Source organism: Adiantum capillus-veneris, chromosome 25, assembly GCF_014529385.1.
Source record: "Adiantum capillus-veneris isolate H3 chromosome 25, ASM1452938v2, whole genome shotgun sequence".
Classification (NCBI taxonomy): Eukaryota; Viridiplantae; Streptophyta; class Polypodiopsida; order Polypodiales; family Pteridaceae; genus Adiantum; species Adiantum capillus-veneris.
Window position 1 is genome coordinate 10,782,818 of NC_140955.1, and position 16,383 is coordinate 10,799,200.

General features: G+C 41.0%; 1 protein-coding gene across 1 annotated transcript; it reads left to right on the forward strand.

Moving 5' to 3' along the window:
• The first annotated feature begins 7,647 nt into the window (after positions 1 to 7,647).
• On the forward strand, positions 7,648 to 15,739 carry LOC147424419 (uncharacterized). The gene is made up of 2 exons (XM_086500598.1): positions 7,648 to 8,224; positions 15,486 to 15,739. The coding sequence occupies exons 1-2, from the start codon at positions 7,801 to 7,803 to the stop codon at positions 15,491 to 15,493; spliced, it is 432 nt and encodes a 143-aa protein (XP_086356724.1). The 5' UTR covers positions 7,648 to 7,800; the 3' UTR covers positions 15,494 to 15,739.
• Positions 15,740 to 16,383: the final 644 nt, after the last annotated feature.

Consider the following 16,383-nt stretch of genomic DNA (forward strand, 5'->3'; position numbering starts at 1 on the left):
AACCAACATGAAATGGTGATATAGAAAACGTCCGTATGTAGAAAATGCATAGTCAACAGTCAGGAGTGTGTGTACGAGAGAGGTATGTGACATGTCAGAATGGAGCATATTAACTAACTGGAGAGGCCCCACATGATGGAGTACAAGCAGAGTGATATACAAGAGATGAAACATCCCACGAATGTGGGAAAATAAAACTAAGGGGAATAGAGAATGGACCCCAAAGATCAAGACCGCATTGCGCACTTTTATTGGTGATGATGATATTAGCGAGAGGTTAGCACGTTAGTGGAAGGTTAGTTGAGGGAAAACATCAAGACGATGCAACCACTGACGAAATCAATCACCAGCATCGAGAGCGGCCTGGAGTAGCATGGTGTCGGTGCATTCAATTCCTAGCATGCTCATGCTGCCTTGCGGTGGAATATTGACTGCCTTATGTGCATGGCCTGGGCGTGACTAGTAACTCAGCCATGGTGTGGTGGGGAATGGGGAAAATGGTGATGTTGCCAATGCTAAAAATCCCAAGCTTGCAACCAAACATGATGCCATGAGCTCCCTAGCTTGGGAGGTGCATTATGTGCTTAGTGGTGCTTAAAATCTAGAGTGCATGGAGCTAGTGTGTTCCTCCTTCACTTGTGTCCCTTTGTGCTTAGCGGAGGCCTCTTTATATGGGCTTGAGAGGTGGTCCTTACCTAATGGTCCTTGCAAATATCCACTCGTCGCTATAGGGAGCCTAGATGCCTCTCTAGTAAGAGAGATGGAGAGGGAGACAAGGTAGAGATAGAGAGAGAGAGGAGAGAGTGGGATGGGGAGGGTTTTTTTACAATCCACTAGCCACTAGCTAGGTTATTAGAGGAGTGGAGTTCGGAGAATTTACAAGGGTTTTGTGATGGTTCGGGTGGCTAGTGCGAGATTTAATGCTGCCAGAATTGGTATTTGTTCCGTGAAGCCAAGATGCTACCTGTCACTTCCTCTCTGTGCTAGCCTGCTATAGAAATGGTGTGAGGAGGGTGTGTGAGCAAGGGCGAGATGGTGTGTGTGTGTGTGTGTTATGGCAAGGGGGTGTGTGTGTGATAGAGAAAGAGAGAGGTTTTTACCGCGGCGTCTTTTGTCTTGCCTGACGAGGGGAGAGAGATAGCGAGGGTGGGAGGGCTTGGTGGCGGCATGCTTCACTTGGGGGGTGAGAGAGAGAAGGGGTATGGGGTAGTGTGGGGTATGTGTGTGTGAGTATGAATGAGTGTTTAGGTGCAAGTAACCGAGAGAGAGAGAGAGAGAGAGAGAGAGAGAGAGAGAGAGAGAGAGAGAGAGAGAGAGAGAGAGAGAGAGAGAGAGAGAGAGAAACCCTGTCTTGTGCTGCTGCGCAGAGAATGAGAGGAAGAAGGTGGTGAGAGTGGAGAGAGCGCGGTGCGGTGTATGGATGAGAGAGAGAGAGAGAGAGAGAGAGAGAGAGAGAGAGAGAGAGAGAGAGAGAGAGAGAGAGAGAGCTGGTGATTGGCGGGCTGCGCGTGGCATGGCCGACAGAGGGAGAGGAGTTGGGTCAATGTGGTGGGGGAGGGTGAGAGAGTAGCGGCTTGGAGGATGAGAAAAGAGAGAGAGAGAGAGAGAGAGAGAGAGAGAGAGAGAGAGAGAAGGGAAGGGGTAGAGAGAGAGGAAGAGGGGGAGCCCTTCTGTGAATAATGGAAGAGAGAGAGGGATATTTTTTTTGTCCAAGCATGGCGGACCGCCAATGGAAAAAATGTAGTCTTGTTTTATCTGGCTAAGTGGTACAGAAACAAGGTAAGAGCTAGAGAGATGGTGGGTTTGTGGAGCCAAGTAGGAGAGAGACCTTGTCTTTGGTGATGATGGAGGAGAGGTAGGGTGTGGTGCCTAAAAGGGGAAAACGCGGGGGCCTATTGCACGTGCGCGAGAAAGGAAGGGAAGACTGGTGGAATAAGTAAGAGATAAACATTTTTTTGTTGTTCTTTTTACCTCATGCTCACGAATGTGGTTTATTCTTGCGGTCTCGGCTTCGAAAGCCAAGAAACTTTAAACTCTCAGGCCGGGCTAGATGGCGGTGCGGCTAACCCGGTATCAATGCCAACCTATGACCCTATGTCCTTAGAGTCATAGGGTATAGGGTGTTGAGACCATAAAGTGCAAATCCCCCAAGGTCATAGAGCAAGATTTGACCTTATGACCATGTAGATTGTCCTTGATGGCACAATGAACTCAAATTTCAAAGCAAAAAAAATTAAAACGCTTTTTTAAGAAAAAAAGAGCATTTGGCACACTAAACTCAAAAGTTACTTATAGCACTAGAAGACAAATTAAAGAACTATTAATCATTTATATCTTCATTTATCTTGAAACCCGAAGCACTCTAACAAAGTCTTTGAGTACATAAAGATCTTTGTAAATGACAAAATGTTACAAAACATTGCTTCATGATTTCTTGATGTAGGGCTATTTGAGATCATACTGAATTTTTAGATGCTTTATATAATTCTTGGCTTCATGTACTTTGATTGCGGGCTCCATGTATCCCAATTTTTGGGCAAGCATAATTGCTACTGTACCTTTCAAGGTTGATAGCGATTTGATATTCTTTAAGACCCTTACTTTTCCTCGATCATGTGCTGAAAGTTTCTTGTCTTGACTTCGAGTGTGCAAATGTCATTAACATGATTAAGATCTTTGATATATGGTAGCACATCCCTAAGGAGGATATTATCCTCCTCATCATCAACATTAAATGATGGTGGAAAAATACAATTCAATTCAGGATTCAAGCATCCCTTTAATGGTTCATCATCTACAAGAAGCAATCTTCTTGCATCAATCCCAAATTTTGATGATGCAATAGCCAACAGTTTGAAAAGGGCTTCTACTCCTGGATTATCTAAGCGAGTGATCCTTGATTCTACTCATGGCTGACATTGGATTTGCCCCCAGATCATAAAGAATGGAAATTTTTCTTTAGCTTCCTTTTCTAAAATGTTGATGATGTCCACAACATGCTTGTCCTTAGCAGTTGACCATATCCCTACATTGACATTGCTAAGTAGAGCCTTTAAAAACTCAATGCATCCTGGCCAAAGAACAATATGCTCATGTTCAAACTTTGAGCTCTTCATTTTCTTGGACATTTGTCAGCATCTCCTTAGGAACAATCCACACAAGCTCACTATTATAGTCAGCATTGGTCTGTTGGTGGATGGAAGGTGTGGCTCACCATGCACTTCTATTTCCAAATCATGGGGTACTAGAATATTTTTGTTGGATTCTCCTTCTGGCATTGCACATGTTCTAGAACTTGCATTGCCTTCTACTTCCATTGTATTGCCATGCAATCCAACTCCCAAATCTTGGGCTACTAAAATACTTTTATTGGATTCTTCTTCTTGCCTTGCACATGTTCTAAAAATTTCACTATCTTCTTCCATTGGATTACTCTTTAAATTTATCTCCAATTGTTGTAGTGGATGAGCTTCAAAAACTTGTAGATTCTTGTCAGCCCAAAAGATTTCTTGATTACATTTTTAAGAGATATAGTTGTGTATGGTGTTGATTTTGTAGAGGATTATTCATTCAAAGTGCAAAATGAGATTCAATCCATGCATTGGTGGTCAACCTAGGTAATCAAGTTGGTGTAGATCTCTTATGTGAGAAAATAAAAAAATGTTGTTTAGAAGATGCTTCATGCTTACATGTCAGATGACAAGAACCATGTTTATGCTTCATGACCAATGGCTTACATTAGGGAAAATTTGGACTCTCAAAGGGGCCCTACAAGAAGGGTTGACTTTGCCTCCCTTGTCCAAAGTGCGCAACCCGGTGAAGTACATAAACGCTTTGACAAAACCCTACCAAAAAACATATCATTGGAAAGATCTTCAAAAGTAAGTTCTAATTCCCAAACTCAAACAAATTTGGAGTTGATTTGTCCAAGTTATGGCCTCCTCACTGAAGCTGAAATGTGGGAAGAGTCCATTTATGAAACGGAGTTGTCACCAAAAAATGGAATCTTCTAGAATATAAGAAATCTGATGGAATGCTATTTATCGCTGGATAGATCTCAATGAGTACAGTCTAAATCCAATAGGTTTAATATGTTTTCACTTCTTTTGTAAAAAAATTATTGTGCCCCCATTTTAAACAAGAGGGATAAAGTCAAAGTCCTTATAGGGCCCATTTCAGAGTCCAAAATTTTCCTAATGAATATCAAGGGCATCATTCTTGCTCTCATTTGGTATGGTCAAATGGTATTTCTTCTCAGTGTTAGTCTTGGAGACCTCACTATTTTGTGGCAAGGTACTATCGATTGGAAGGGTTACATATGATTCATAACTTCTCCGCTTCAGGACACGATAAAGGAGAGTATGACATTGTAAGTGTTATGAACAAGATAATTCTCACTCACAAAGAGCTCAAACCAGATGGTTACATTATAATATGCATAGCTAATGTAGTGAGATTTTAATGCAAAATTTCAACGCATAGGAGAAGTCTCGGAGAAGCCCATAGGTATAGTACTCAAAGAGTTTTCTAGATGGTGCAAAGGATGATGTGCAAGATAATCTACTATGGGAGGATTTCTAGTGCATTACAGGCTCTCAATCCTTCCATTATGTTGATGGATACTCTATGCGTAACCCATGTGTTGTGCATTGTCAAATGCTCTCATGTTTTTGTGACCCATGTCTGAAGGGGCACAAATGACATCTTTCAGATATAGCAGGTCCTTCTTATCATAATAGGTCATCTCGTAGGAGTGAATGAAAACACAAGACTCGTAGTCATTCCTCGGATACTTTTATCTGGAATCATCCACTAGATTTCTAGTGGTAGCATCAAATTGTGGGTGCCTCTCCTATACCCTCTTGAAAAGTTCTTATATGTCACCGAGCTCACATGCAATGTATGGAACTTGCTGTAGAGTTTTGTCCCATATCTTGAACTCATCCTAGCTATACATGTTTGTAAATAAGACTTCAAAAGTTACCTAGCAGTACATACATATATATGAGGGCTTGTTAACACATAGTAGTACTTATAAATGTCCCCTCTTCTTCATTAGTATAGGAAATCACTCATAAATAATCTTCATGAACTCTTTCCTTGAGCAGCATGACCAGAGCATGACATAAGCCTTCTCCCTCAGCTTTAGGATGAACTTCTCTACATCGGGCATCACAATACAAAACGTCCATTCAAGCACAAGCATGAAAAACTAAAAAAGTACTAAAAGCTAAAAATAAAAAGTTTTCTAAAATTGAACCACAACTTCATCTAGCTAACTTGAACTAGAAACAAAAACTTTCTTTTCACCAAAAAACCCAAAAATCACTCAAAAAGAATATTATTACACAACTGAGTCTTAGCTACCATGGACCTGAGGAGCCGGTTGTGCTTTTCACAAAAGAACATTGAAAAGCACAAATACTAAAATTTTTGTTTGACATATAAGAACATGGAAACCTCCCACTTTAAGACCTCCCAACATTGCACAACAAACATTTTAGACAAAAAATAAAGTAATATACACTATAAATCTTATTTTGTTAGTTTGAAAAGAGACCCAAAAATAATGGATCCTACATCCTTGCAACCTTGAAAGATTTAAGGTTTCGTCTCACCTCGACATGAAGTCTGGATAATTATGTCTCAACACATCATCGCATTCCCAAGTATCATCTTTCTCAAGGTAAATTGACCATTTGAAAAGTTCTTCAATGATGGGCGATTCAAAGAGGTTTGGTTCTATTCTACTCCGAAGAATGGTATCAGTATATACTTCAGTTTAGCTTTGTGAGATCTCTAGTGCTAGAGAGCTAGTCCTAGTAGTTGTGAACATGTTTTTATGCTTCTAAGGAGAATCAAGTGGTTATTATGTAGTCATTTCTTTATACAAAAGAACACTGCTTAGTTGCATCAAACTATGTACAATTTTGTAGTAGGCTCTTGGCCCCATGACCTAAGATAAACCTTTATATAAAGTACTCATCGTGAAAATCTTAAACAAAAAATTGTGTATTTACTTGTTTATTGGATCCTCGTACCACTTAAAGATCTAGGCCGCCACCCATTTTCCTTGCTCCTCTGTAAAAAAGGAGAATTCTACTTTATTGCGCGGAGTAAGATAGTGCACCGCCTATCCCAACCTATATTATACATGCTTCATTGCATCCCTCCATGAGGCGGAGCCTTGAAAGGATTCCACGTATCCATGAGTGGTAGAAGTCATCCCAGTTGGTGAGTTTGGGCATCCAATCTCTTTGAGGATTATGTCAAGTTCAGCTAACATTAGATCCAATGACATCATCTGTGAGGAGCACCACTTTATTCTCTTCTCAATTGAGTCATCTGATACCCCTAGATCATTCCAGATCACTAGTTGTTGGTATTCATGAATTCGCTTAGAGAGGGAGACTAATAGAAATCATAACATTTGAGTATAAAATATCAACTTGTAATAATACATCAATTGTAAGGTACAACACTATAACTACAAAGCCATATCAAAAAATCCAACAATAATCAAGTAACTCATCATTTGCAACCTATCTGCATAACATAATGGAAAAAATAATGGCAATCTAACTTTCATTAACCCAACAATCAGAATTTCATAAGCTAGTATCATCTCATCAATATACCTCGTGCTGATACATGAGGGACCAACTCAGGAAGGAGAAGGGGCATTGGCATGCACTTGCTTGGTTTAGATGAACTTGCACATTTTAAAAATTTGTTGATATAATTTACAAAAGATGCAATAACTAGACCCACATGAAAAGTTTTATCTACCAAGAAAAATTGTTTTGGAATGTCACCACACAAAAGACAAGACATGATCGTCTAGGCAAGCAAAGAGAGAGAGAGAGAGAGAGAGAGAGAGAGAGAGAGAGAGAGAAGTAGAGATAGACGTCGAAAATTATTTTAAACTTTTGTCAAAAATTGCCCGGAGCACTTCAATACTTTTAATATTTTTTAATGTTTTAATGAATGGGAAAGGTACTAAAATGCATTGAGTAGTCCAAAAAGAACGATTAAAGCGATTTTCACTCAAGTACTTGTAGAAAAAAGGAATTTCAAAATCCTGTTCTGGTCAATGGCAAGTAGATAGAGTTAAGAGCTTTTTATGGTAGCAATAATGTATGGCCTTTGTGATACAGTGGTACACTCTTGTCACTTAAAAATTTGCAAGCTTGCCTGTGTAGTACTTCTCGTGTTGAAAGTGCTACTTTACAAACGGTTAAAGGAAAGATGGCATCACTGGTTGAGTTCAACTCCAAAGAAAATTAAGCATGCGTTGCTCAAAAGCACATCTTTCTATTAAAAATGAATGGAAAAGCAAGCTTAGTACACGCACTTTGGGGCAATAATATTAGAGATGGCAACATCAAGAGATCTTTAAGAATGATGAGGAATAACTTTAAAAGGCACTTTAGCACATGCATATGTGGAGAGCGTGCTTAGGAAAGGGGATTTGCATAGAGGTACAATAATGGGATAGGCTTAAGAGGGGCTTACCACACCCTACTTCATCGATTTGATCCAACAGCCAAGATCATACCAAGCCAATGAAACATGTTCTCAACCATAGATCCCTCTTCCATCACCTCGAGTCATTTAATTTATCTATTTGATCCAACAGCCAAGATCCGCCTCGCCTCACACAACACCTATTTTGAACCATGGATCCCTCCTCGATCGCGTAGAGTCATTTTGGGCGGTGGTGGAGGGGATATAAAAGCAAGGTGGGCAACTAGATTATAGGACATAGAGAATCAGGCACTTATACTAGAGAGGAGCAAGATGGTGCTGAGAATAACAGACGAGCTTCAAAGGGAAGCTAAGAAGGGAGGCCCTACTCGACGTAGAGGAGCCGTAATGGCGCTAACCTTTCCCTCTTGCATTGAAGAAGGCCAAGAGCAAGGGCAGGAGGAGATGCTCTGCGCGAGTGAAAGCTTCTTCTTCTCACGCAAACGCGGTTTGATGAACGCCCAATACCATGATAATCAATACGCAGCCCAATCGTCCGCTCGCAAACTACTCTTTTGCATATCGCCCTCTCCCTCCCACTACCTCATCTATGGCCCAACTCACTATCATCAGCATCCTTACGCCTCCAAACTCCATCTCGACAAAATTTGGAGCTGTCTTCAGCCCATCTTTCCAAGTAACGGCTTATACCAAGATGGCGATGCCACCTCTTTATCCGCAGAGCTGGCTTTGAGAGGTAGCTCTCTCTCTCTCTCACACACACACACACACACTCTCTCTTTCTATCCACACATCACTAACATACATGCACAATCACTTTCTTTCTCATATTCATAGGAGAGAGATAGAGGAAGGATGCCCCCAAGTTGTGTTCTTAGAACTCAAAGTTTTAGTTAGGTATTAACAGGACATGGGTAAGAGGTAAGACTTGATTGACTAGACAATCGACTTGAGTGCAGCTCACGCACATGCATATTGGGAGGGGGATACAATTAGTGAAGGGAGGAGGGGGTAACTTTGAAGCGCTCCTTGTGTGAAGTTCTTCTAAGAATGTAGCCATTTGTATGGAGGGAAGAAGAGCACTAGGGGCTCTATTTTGTACCTTCCAAGCTTAGAATCATCAATGAATAGAGCTAAGGTAGCTCTTCCATAGGCCCTCTAAAGGTGCCTTTGAAGGGCCCTCTCAATTTGCTTGGTATACCCCATAGTACCTTTTCACTACTTTTGAAGGAGGTAGCTCATTTATTTGCTAGTGCAATACTTTCATTGGGCAGTGTTTCAACCAACCCCACATTAACAATCCGCTTTCATGACATGTTGTCGGCATTTCCACAAAAGCTAGTCGTCGAAAACGGCCTATCAATAACCAACTTATTTTTAGATTGTTTGCGACCTATCAGCATAACATAACGGAAAAAAAATCACAACCTAACTTTCATTAACCCTACAATCAGAATTTCATAAGCTATTATCATCTCATCAATATACCTCGTGTTGATACAGGAGGGACCAACTCAGGAAGGAGAAGGGGTATTGGCATGCACTTGCTTGGTTTTGATGAACTTGCACATTTTAAAAATTTGTTGATATAATTTACAAAAGATGCAATAACTAGACCCGCATGAAAAGTTTTATCTACCAAGGAAAAATTGCTTTGGAAGGTCACCACAAAAGACAAAACAGGACTGTCTAGGCAAGCAAAAAAAGAGAGAGAGAGAGAGAGAGTGTTGTAGAGATAGACATCGAAACTTATTTAAAACTTTTGTCAAAAATTGCCTCGAGCACTTCAATATTTTTATAATGTTTTTATATGCATGCTTTGCTCAAAGCACATCTTTCTAGTTGTTTTTGTGTTCAATTAAAAGGAATATTGAAAGATCCCTTGGGCTAAGATAAAGGGCAAAGCAAAAGAAAAACTTTTCCTTTATTATTATTATTTTATTTTTTTTGGTTGGGAGGGGGGGGAGGGGATTTTATGGTGGCGACCACAAGGCAAGCCAGCACGACTGTGTGCAAGCCGCGGTGAGGAGGGATAGTTCTCGTACCAGCCAAAACGTAGTATCAGCTTTGTTGCTGCAATTTTGAAGCGATTCGTTTGAAGCGAATCTCCGAATCTCCGTAGATGCTATGTGCAAATCCAAGGAAAAGGTTGGCAATCACTATAGTAGAATGCTGAAGTTGGTGACCCTCAGCTATATCTAACACGCGCATGGGAGATGGGATCAAAGGCTCCTATCAATTTTGTGCCCCGACATTAGGCATCCGCCATATATTTTGTCGCGAAAGTAAACTCGGGTATTTTTGTAAACTTGGGTACCCGAGTTTACTAAATTACCCGAGTTTACTTTTTCCCGTCCCGATACATTTACACGTCAAAACTCCATGGAAAAGTCTACATTCCACAAGTGACGTGCGTGGGCGATGTGGTTAGACCAAATGGCTCTCATACCCAAGGTTGTGGGTTCAAGCCTCTCCGGAGGGGAAGTAAACTCGGGTACCCGAGTTTACATTGTACCCGAGTATATATTTTTTTCGAGTTTACATTGTCCACAAAAGCGCGAGATCTACGATGCTCGATCATCCCACCGTAGATCCCATCTCCTCTCATGCCCGTGTGAGATATAGGCAAGGGTTGGCCACCTGGCTTTTATATTCTCCATCCAAGAATGACCTACCTCCCATGTATGCGAGTCGTGACCACATTATGAAAGGCTGATTGTCTTGCAAGGCTTGAGAGTGTGCCGCAGATTGGTAGAAACCAGTCTTTTGTAGGTTGATGTGCACACACTTTCTCTGTTCGAACTTCGTGCGCATGTTCTGCCTGGCTTTGTGTCTTGTCTGGTGGCCAGAGAGTGAATCATGTTGGGGGTAGGAGGAGAGAGAAAGAGAGCTCGCTCCATGGGAGCAGTTCCTCTGCTCTCTCTCTCTCTCTCTCTCTCTCTCTCTCTCTCTCTCTCTCTCTCCAAGTTGTTGCCGATTGGTTGCCTCCGACGGCACACGGCTGAGTGGGGTGGCTGGACCAGGCTGCAGAGACAGACGGATGAGAGCATCGATAAGCAACGGGGAGGGGTTGTGGGCTTAAGGCCCGCACTTTGCTCTGGGCCACGCTCAGCGAGGTTTCAAGGTAGCAAAGGCATCCTTCAAGCAACCATCGCCTCCATGACGACCACACAGGAGGCGTAGGGGGGACGGGGGGGTCTATGATGTGGAAAGGGACTTTTGCTTTCGAGTTCATGATTCCAAACGAACTTAGACCCAGCAGTAGGTCTGTACCAAAAATGAATGGAAAAGCAATAATATTAGAGATGGCAAGTTGCAACATCAGGAGATCTAAGAATGATAAGGAATAACTTTAAAAGGCACTTTAGCACATGCATATGTGGAGAGCGTGCTTAGAAAAGCATACAGGTAAAAAAATGGGATAGTGTAAGTGTTCGGGAAAAATCATTTTTCCAAACATACCAACTTCCTCTCCTTGAATTTGCCACGAGGAATTTTTTTAAAGTTAGGCTATTTTTTTGGGTTTTTACACTATTTTTCTCTATTTTGAGGTGGAATTTCTCCTTTTCCCCTTGCTCTCAACCGGCATTTTTGAAATTGAAAATGGCACGATATTAAGTTGAGACACATTTTTTCCGAACACTGGATAGGGTTAAGAGGGGCTTACCACACTCTAGTTCATCTATTTGATCCAACGGCCAAGATCATACCCAGCCACTGACAAGTGTTCTCAACCATAGATCCCTCCTCCATCACCTCGAGTCATTTGGTGGAGGGGCTTAGTTCACCCTTAATTTATCTATTTGATCCAACGGCCAAGATCGTCCCAACACGAGTCAACTATTTTGAATCAGGATCCCTCCTCAATCGCCTAGAGTCATTTTGGGCGGTGGAGGGGATATAAAAGCAAGGTGGGCAACTAGATTATAGGACATAGAGAATTAGGCACTTAGACTAGAGAGGAGCAAGATGGTGTTGAGAATAACAGACGAGCTTCAAAGGGAAGCTGAGAAGGGAGGCCCTACTCGACGTACATGAGCCTTAATGGCGCTAGCCTTTCCCTCTCGTGTTGAAGAAGGCCAAGAGATTGAAAGCTTCTTCTTCTTACGCAAACACGGTTCGATGAACGCCCAATACCATGATAATCAATATGCAACCCGATCGCCCGCTCGCAAACTTCTCTTTTCATACCGCCCTCTCCCTCCCACTACCTCATCTATGGCCCAACTCACCATCATCAGCATCCTAACGCCTCCAAACTCCATCTCGACAAAAGTTGGAGCTCTCTTCAGCCCATCTATCCAAGTAATGGCTTATACCAAGATGGTGATGCCACCTCTTTATCCGCAGAACTGGCTTTGAGAGGTCTCTCTCTCTCTCTCTCTCTCTCTCTCACACACACACACACACACACACACGCGCGCGCGCGTGCACATTCACCGTCTTTCTCATATTCATCCGATCACTCCTTAGAACTCAAAATGTTGGTTAGGGTATTAATAGGACAGGGGTAAGAGGTATTAGACTTGATTGACTAGACAGTTGACACGAGTGTAGCTCACACACATGCATATTGGGAGGAGGATAGCCTTTGCAAATCCAACTCTACCTACAGTTAGTGGAGGGAGCAGGGGGGTACCTTTGAAAACACTCTTCGTGTGAAGTGATGAACTGGGGATCTATTTTGTACCTTCCAAGGTTAGAATCATCAATGAATAGAGCTAACGTTGCTCTTCCATAGGCCCTATGAAGGTGCGTTCGAAGGGACCTCTTAATTTGCTTGGTGTGCCCCATGGTACTTTTTCACTACCCTTTGGAAGATGAGGAATCCCAAACTCCGAGCGAACTTTTTCGAGCGATGATAAAATCGAGCGAGTTAATGAGAGACACTTTATCATTAATTGGAGGCCTTCTTGTCCAATCAATGTTTGATGCTCAATAAGAGATGCTACCTCAAACCCCTAAAAGAGGGTTTTTTAATAGAAAAAAACTCCCTAAAGGATTACAAAAAGAGAGATATATTTTTTTGGCAAAACTCACAAAAGTGAGTAGTATTGTATTAAAAATAACCAAAAAAAATACAAGACTTACCTTGCTCACAAGCCGAGCTAGGATACCATAGCAGGTAGCCATACATCAAGCACAAAAATTACCAAAATTATACATCAAGTTTGTGAACCGCCATCAACAACAAACCCGATCGAAGAGGGGAGTCCATCGTCGACAAAACAAGAGCAAACCGACATCACATTATGACGACATGGCGGGGCTCGTAATCCCCATCACCGAGAGGCCAGGCTTAGGATGCCACTACTACTAATAGCTGTGCCACATCCATCATAGTGCCCAAAACTTGGAACCAAACCAACGACAACAAGACCAAATCCGTCGAGTAGCCGACAAACAAGCAAGAGTCTCCAATACATACATCGAGTTGTACACGAACAGGTAAGAGATCGCAACATAAACAAAATCTTCTAGTACATAAATAAATCGGATAAGCTATCGACAAATCGAATACGTCCACCATCATCGCTAGCTTTGCAAACTACCTCCCCCCTCTTCCTCTCCTCACTTTGTGTTCACTACAAAAACACAATTTAAAAAAAGAAAAAGTCTTCTTAAAAGACTATAAAAAAAGAGAGAGTTTTTTTTAAAAAAAAAACCTCCCTAAAGGATCTGGGGGCGCAGATCCCTTTAGGAAGGTTTTTTTTGTCTAAAAACTTTCTTTTGTTATAGTCTTTTAGTAAGGCTTTAAAATAAAAAATAAAATGTGTTCTTGTAGTGCTAAGTGAACACAAAGTGAATAGGGAATACCCATGTTTTTTTCTGGCCAATAGGAAGAGGTGCTCCTTTATTTTAAAAGGGAAGTTGTGTTTAACTTAAATGGAAGGCCCAAGTTGCCAATTATTGCTCAATGCAAGGAAGGTAGGTGTTGAGATGTGGCACATGTAGGGGAGGTTAAACAGGCCATGCTTTTTTTAATATGCATGGGTTTGCGGAGCCAACAAGCATTTAATTGTGGTGGACTGTCTCAGGGAGAAATGCTTTGTGGATCCGCGACTGGTGATATGCTCGATCATCGTCGTCTGATGAAACAAAGTGCATATTATTTAGAAGGCTTAAATCTCCAACTCCATCTTCGATGGAATCTGAGGAGACTCTAGCTAATGAGTGGAGACCGAATAGGTGGGTATCCCATTTTGTTTGATAAAAAGTGAATGGTGAAGTTAATGAATCTTGGCGTGATGCCGAGCCATGTTCGATGGGGAGAAAATGGAAAGACGACAAACGTCGAACATGTAGGTGGGGTCGTAGGTTGGACCGATACACACAAGTGGCGGGTAGGGACGGAGAAATTTACTTGTCAAAAAGAAAGTGCTTGAGGTATGGTAACTATCTCTCTCTATTTGTACTAAATGCAAAAGTGAATACACCTTTTTTTTAAAGCTCTTTAATGTGCTTTAAAAAAATTCTCCCTGAAAGGGTTGCACGTCCGGCACACCCTTTGACGAAGTTTATAAGAGAGAGAGAGAGAGAGAGAGAGAGAGTAGGGCTAGAAAAATACATTTTCTCTAACTGATGAAAATAAGGGCAAACTTGGATTGCTCTCAATTCTTAGGTGATCTTTTGCCCGTAATGACACTAAAGCTTGTGTATTTTTTTTGCTTTTTCTCTCTTAAAGCCATTGAAACTTTGACTTTTGTAAAAGCAACCTCAAAATATAGCTGAGATTTTGTAATTTCAACGGTTAAAATACATTGGACCCCAGTTTTTTTCTAACATTGAGAGAAAATCTCACTTATTTCTTTTCAATTTTTATACACATCAAAGTTTTTTTTTTTTTTAAGGTCCACTTACTTTCGTATTAAGGAATGGCTTCCAAGTCCCTTATCACACAAGGGCACCTGTCGCACCCTTTTGAAAATGGTTATTAACTCTATTGTCACATTGGAGTTGAAAACAAAAGCTGCACATTTTTCTCAAGGGAGTAGCCCAAGTGGTTAAACCTCCGATTTAGATGCTATCTCCGAAGGTTCAACGCCTCTAAAATGAACTCCCACGTGTACTTTGTGTTTTTTGCCACTACTTTGAAAACTTGGCCAAGGGTGCAAGGTCATCCCTTTGACAAGGGATGGAGCTAAATTTTTCCTTTTCATCTGCAAATGATTGGCTACCACCTCCGCGTGGCCTTTGCTTCCCTACCCTAGTGTGACATAGACATAAGACAAATTGCTCTTTTCATTCAAGAGTACTGTAAACTCTCTCTCTCTCTCTCTCTCTCTCTCTCTCTCTCTCATGGAGAAGAGGGCTCAACAACTAGGCCCATGCCATATAAATATTCGCTCGGATTTTGGTTTGCTCGAAAAATGTCGCTCGGTGTATGGTAAGACTCTTGGAAGATGTAGCTCATTGATTTGTTAGTGCAATATTTTCATTGGGTAATGTCTCAACCAACCCCACATTAGTAATCCGGTTTTATGACTTGTTGTCGACATTTCCACAAAAGCTGCTTGTCCGGATCGGCCACCAATTGCAATCAATGCACAATTAAGCCTAATGATTCCCTATGAGATAATGACTTTACAAGTGCAAATTAAATCCCTCTAAATTATCAATGGAGGGTACACTTACTCACATTAGCTTCAAGTCATTGTATAGATGCATAAGGGCAAGAGGAGTGGTCATGTGAGAGATTCGTAGAAAATAGTGATAGCAATGTTGTCTCCATAGGCTTCTCCTCTCTCAAACATTTTTCCCACACAAGTGTCCAAATTGATGATTTTCTTCAAGATTTTGGTGGTGAGCAAAGAGGCCTACCGCTTTCATCCATGTGTCTTTGTTTTCTAGAAAGGTAACTTCTTCGGACCCATCATCTAAGAAAGCTCTTAGAATGATTGATTCAAATACTTATTTCATGCAAGCTTTAGAGAGAGAGAGAGAGAGAGAGAGAGAGAGATTTTCTTTTTATTGAGTATAGGTAATGTTGTGTACAGGAGTATAGAGCATTGATGATAAGGCAATGGTCACAAGAAGCACTGATACGGTTATTTTTTAGGCTATACCTCATGCATGGTCACACATGCCTTAGTTATTTGGTTATTTTATAACCATGCAAGTTTTGCAACAATCCTAGTTTTGGTGTAGTTGCACCAATTATATGTAGCTAATAAATATCCTTGGCATGACCACATGCTAAGAAACATTGATATTTAAAAAATATATATATAATGGTGTTGTATGGTGAGGATGAAGATGCTTCCAAGCTTTTCAGAAAGCTTTTGTTTGCTTGTCTTAACCATCGTCAGCTATATTCATTTTTGTAGACTTTTTAGTTTCTTATGTTTTTGGCTGATTTTTTTTGCTGCTCAAATAAGGTTATCATTTTAATATATTCTTTGGATAGATGATAACCTTTGGTTCTTCAACTATTTTTTATGGTCGTTCCTCTAGTAGAAAAATGTCCCATGGATATCTCTCACCCCGTCAAGAGATAACTATAGATTAAGTCTTATTGGATACTCATTCAAAATGCGTTACTGCTAAAGGTGTATGATGATATCTTACATGAAAATGCCACTCAAAGAGTCAGTTCAGTTTTTGTATCATTTAACTATAGCTTGCTCTAGAAGAAAGCCCCTAAGGTAAATTCAACTTTTTAGCTGTTTGGTTACCATGGCTAGACAAAAGAGTTCCTTAAACACATGCCTTAAAGGCTTGGAGTCCATGTATCCCATAATGAGCTCAACTTTTTGATTCATTAATCACAAGTGCATTATGCTACTGTGTGTACAAGTGCATGTGCGCACAAATGCAATCCACACTTGTGAATTTTTGCGAGTGTATGTAGTTGTATGCACAATTATGTGTGTTTGTCTGAGCGTAGGTGCACAT

What these genes read in the sequence shown, in the direction of transcription:
- LOC147424419 (XM_086500598.1), top strand. Translation starts at nt 7,801, where the DNA reads ATGGTGCTGAGAATAACAGACGAGCTTCAAAGGGAAGCTAAGAAGGGA.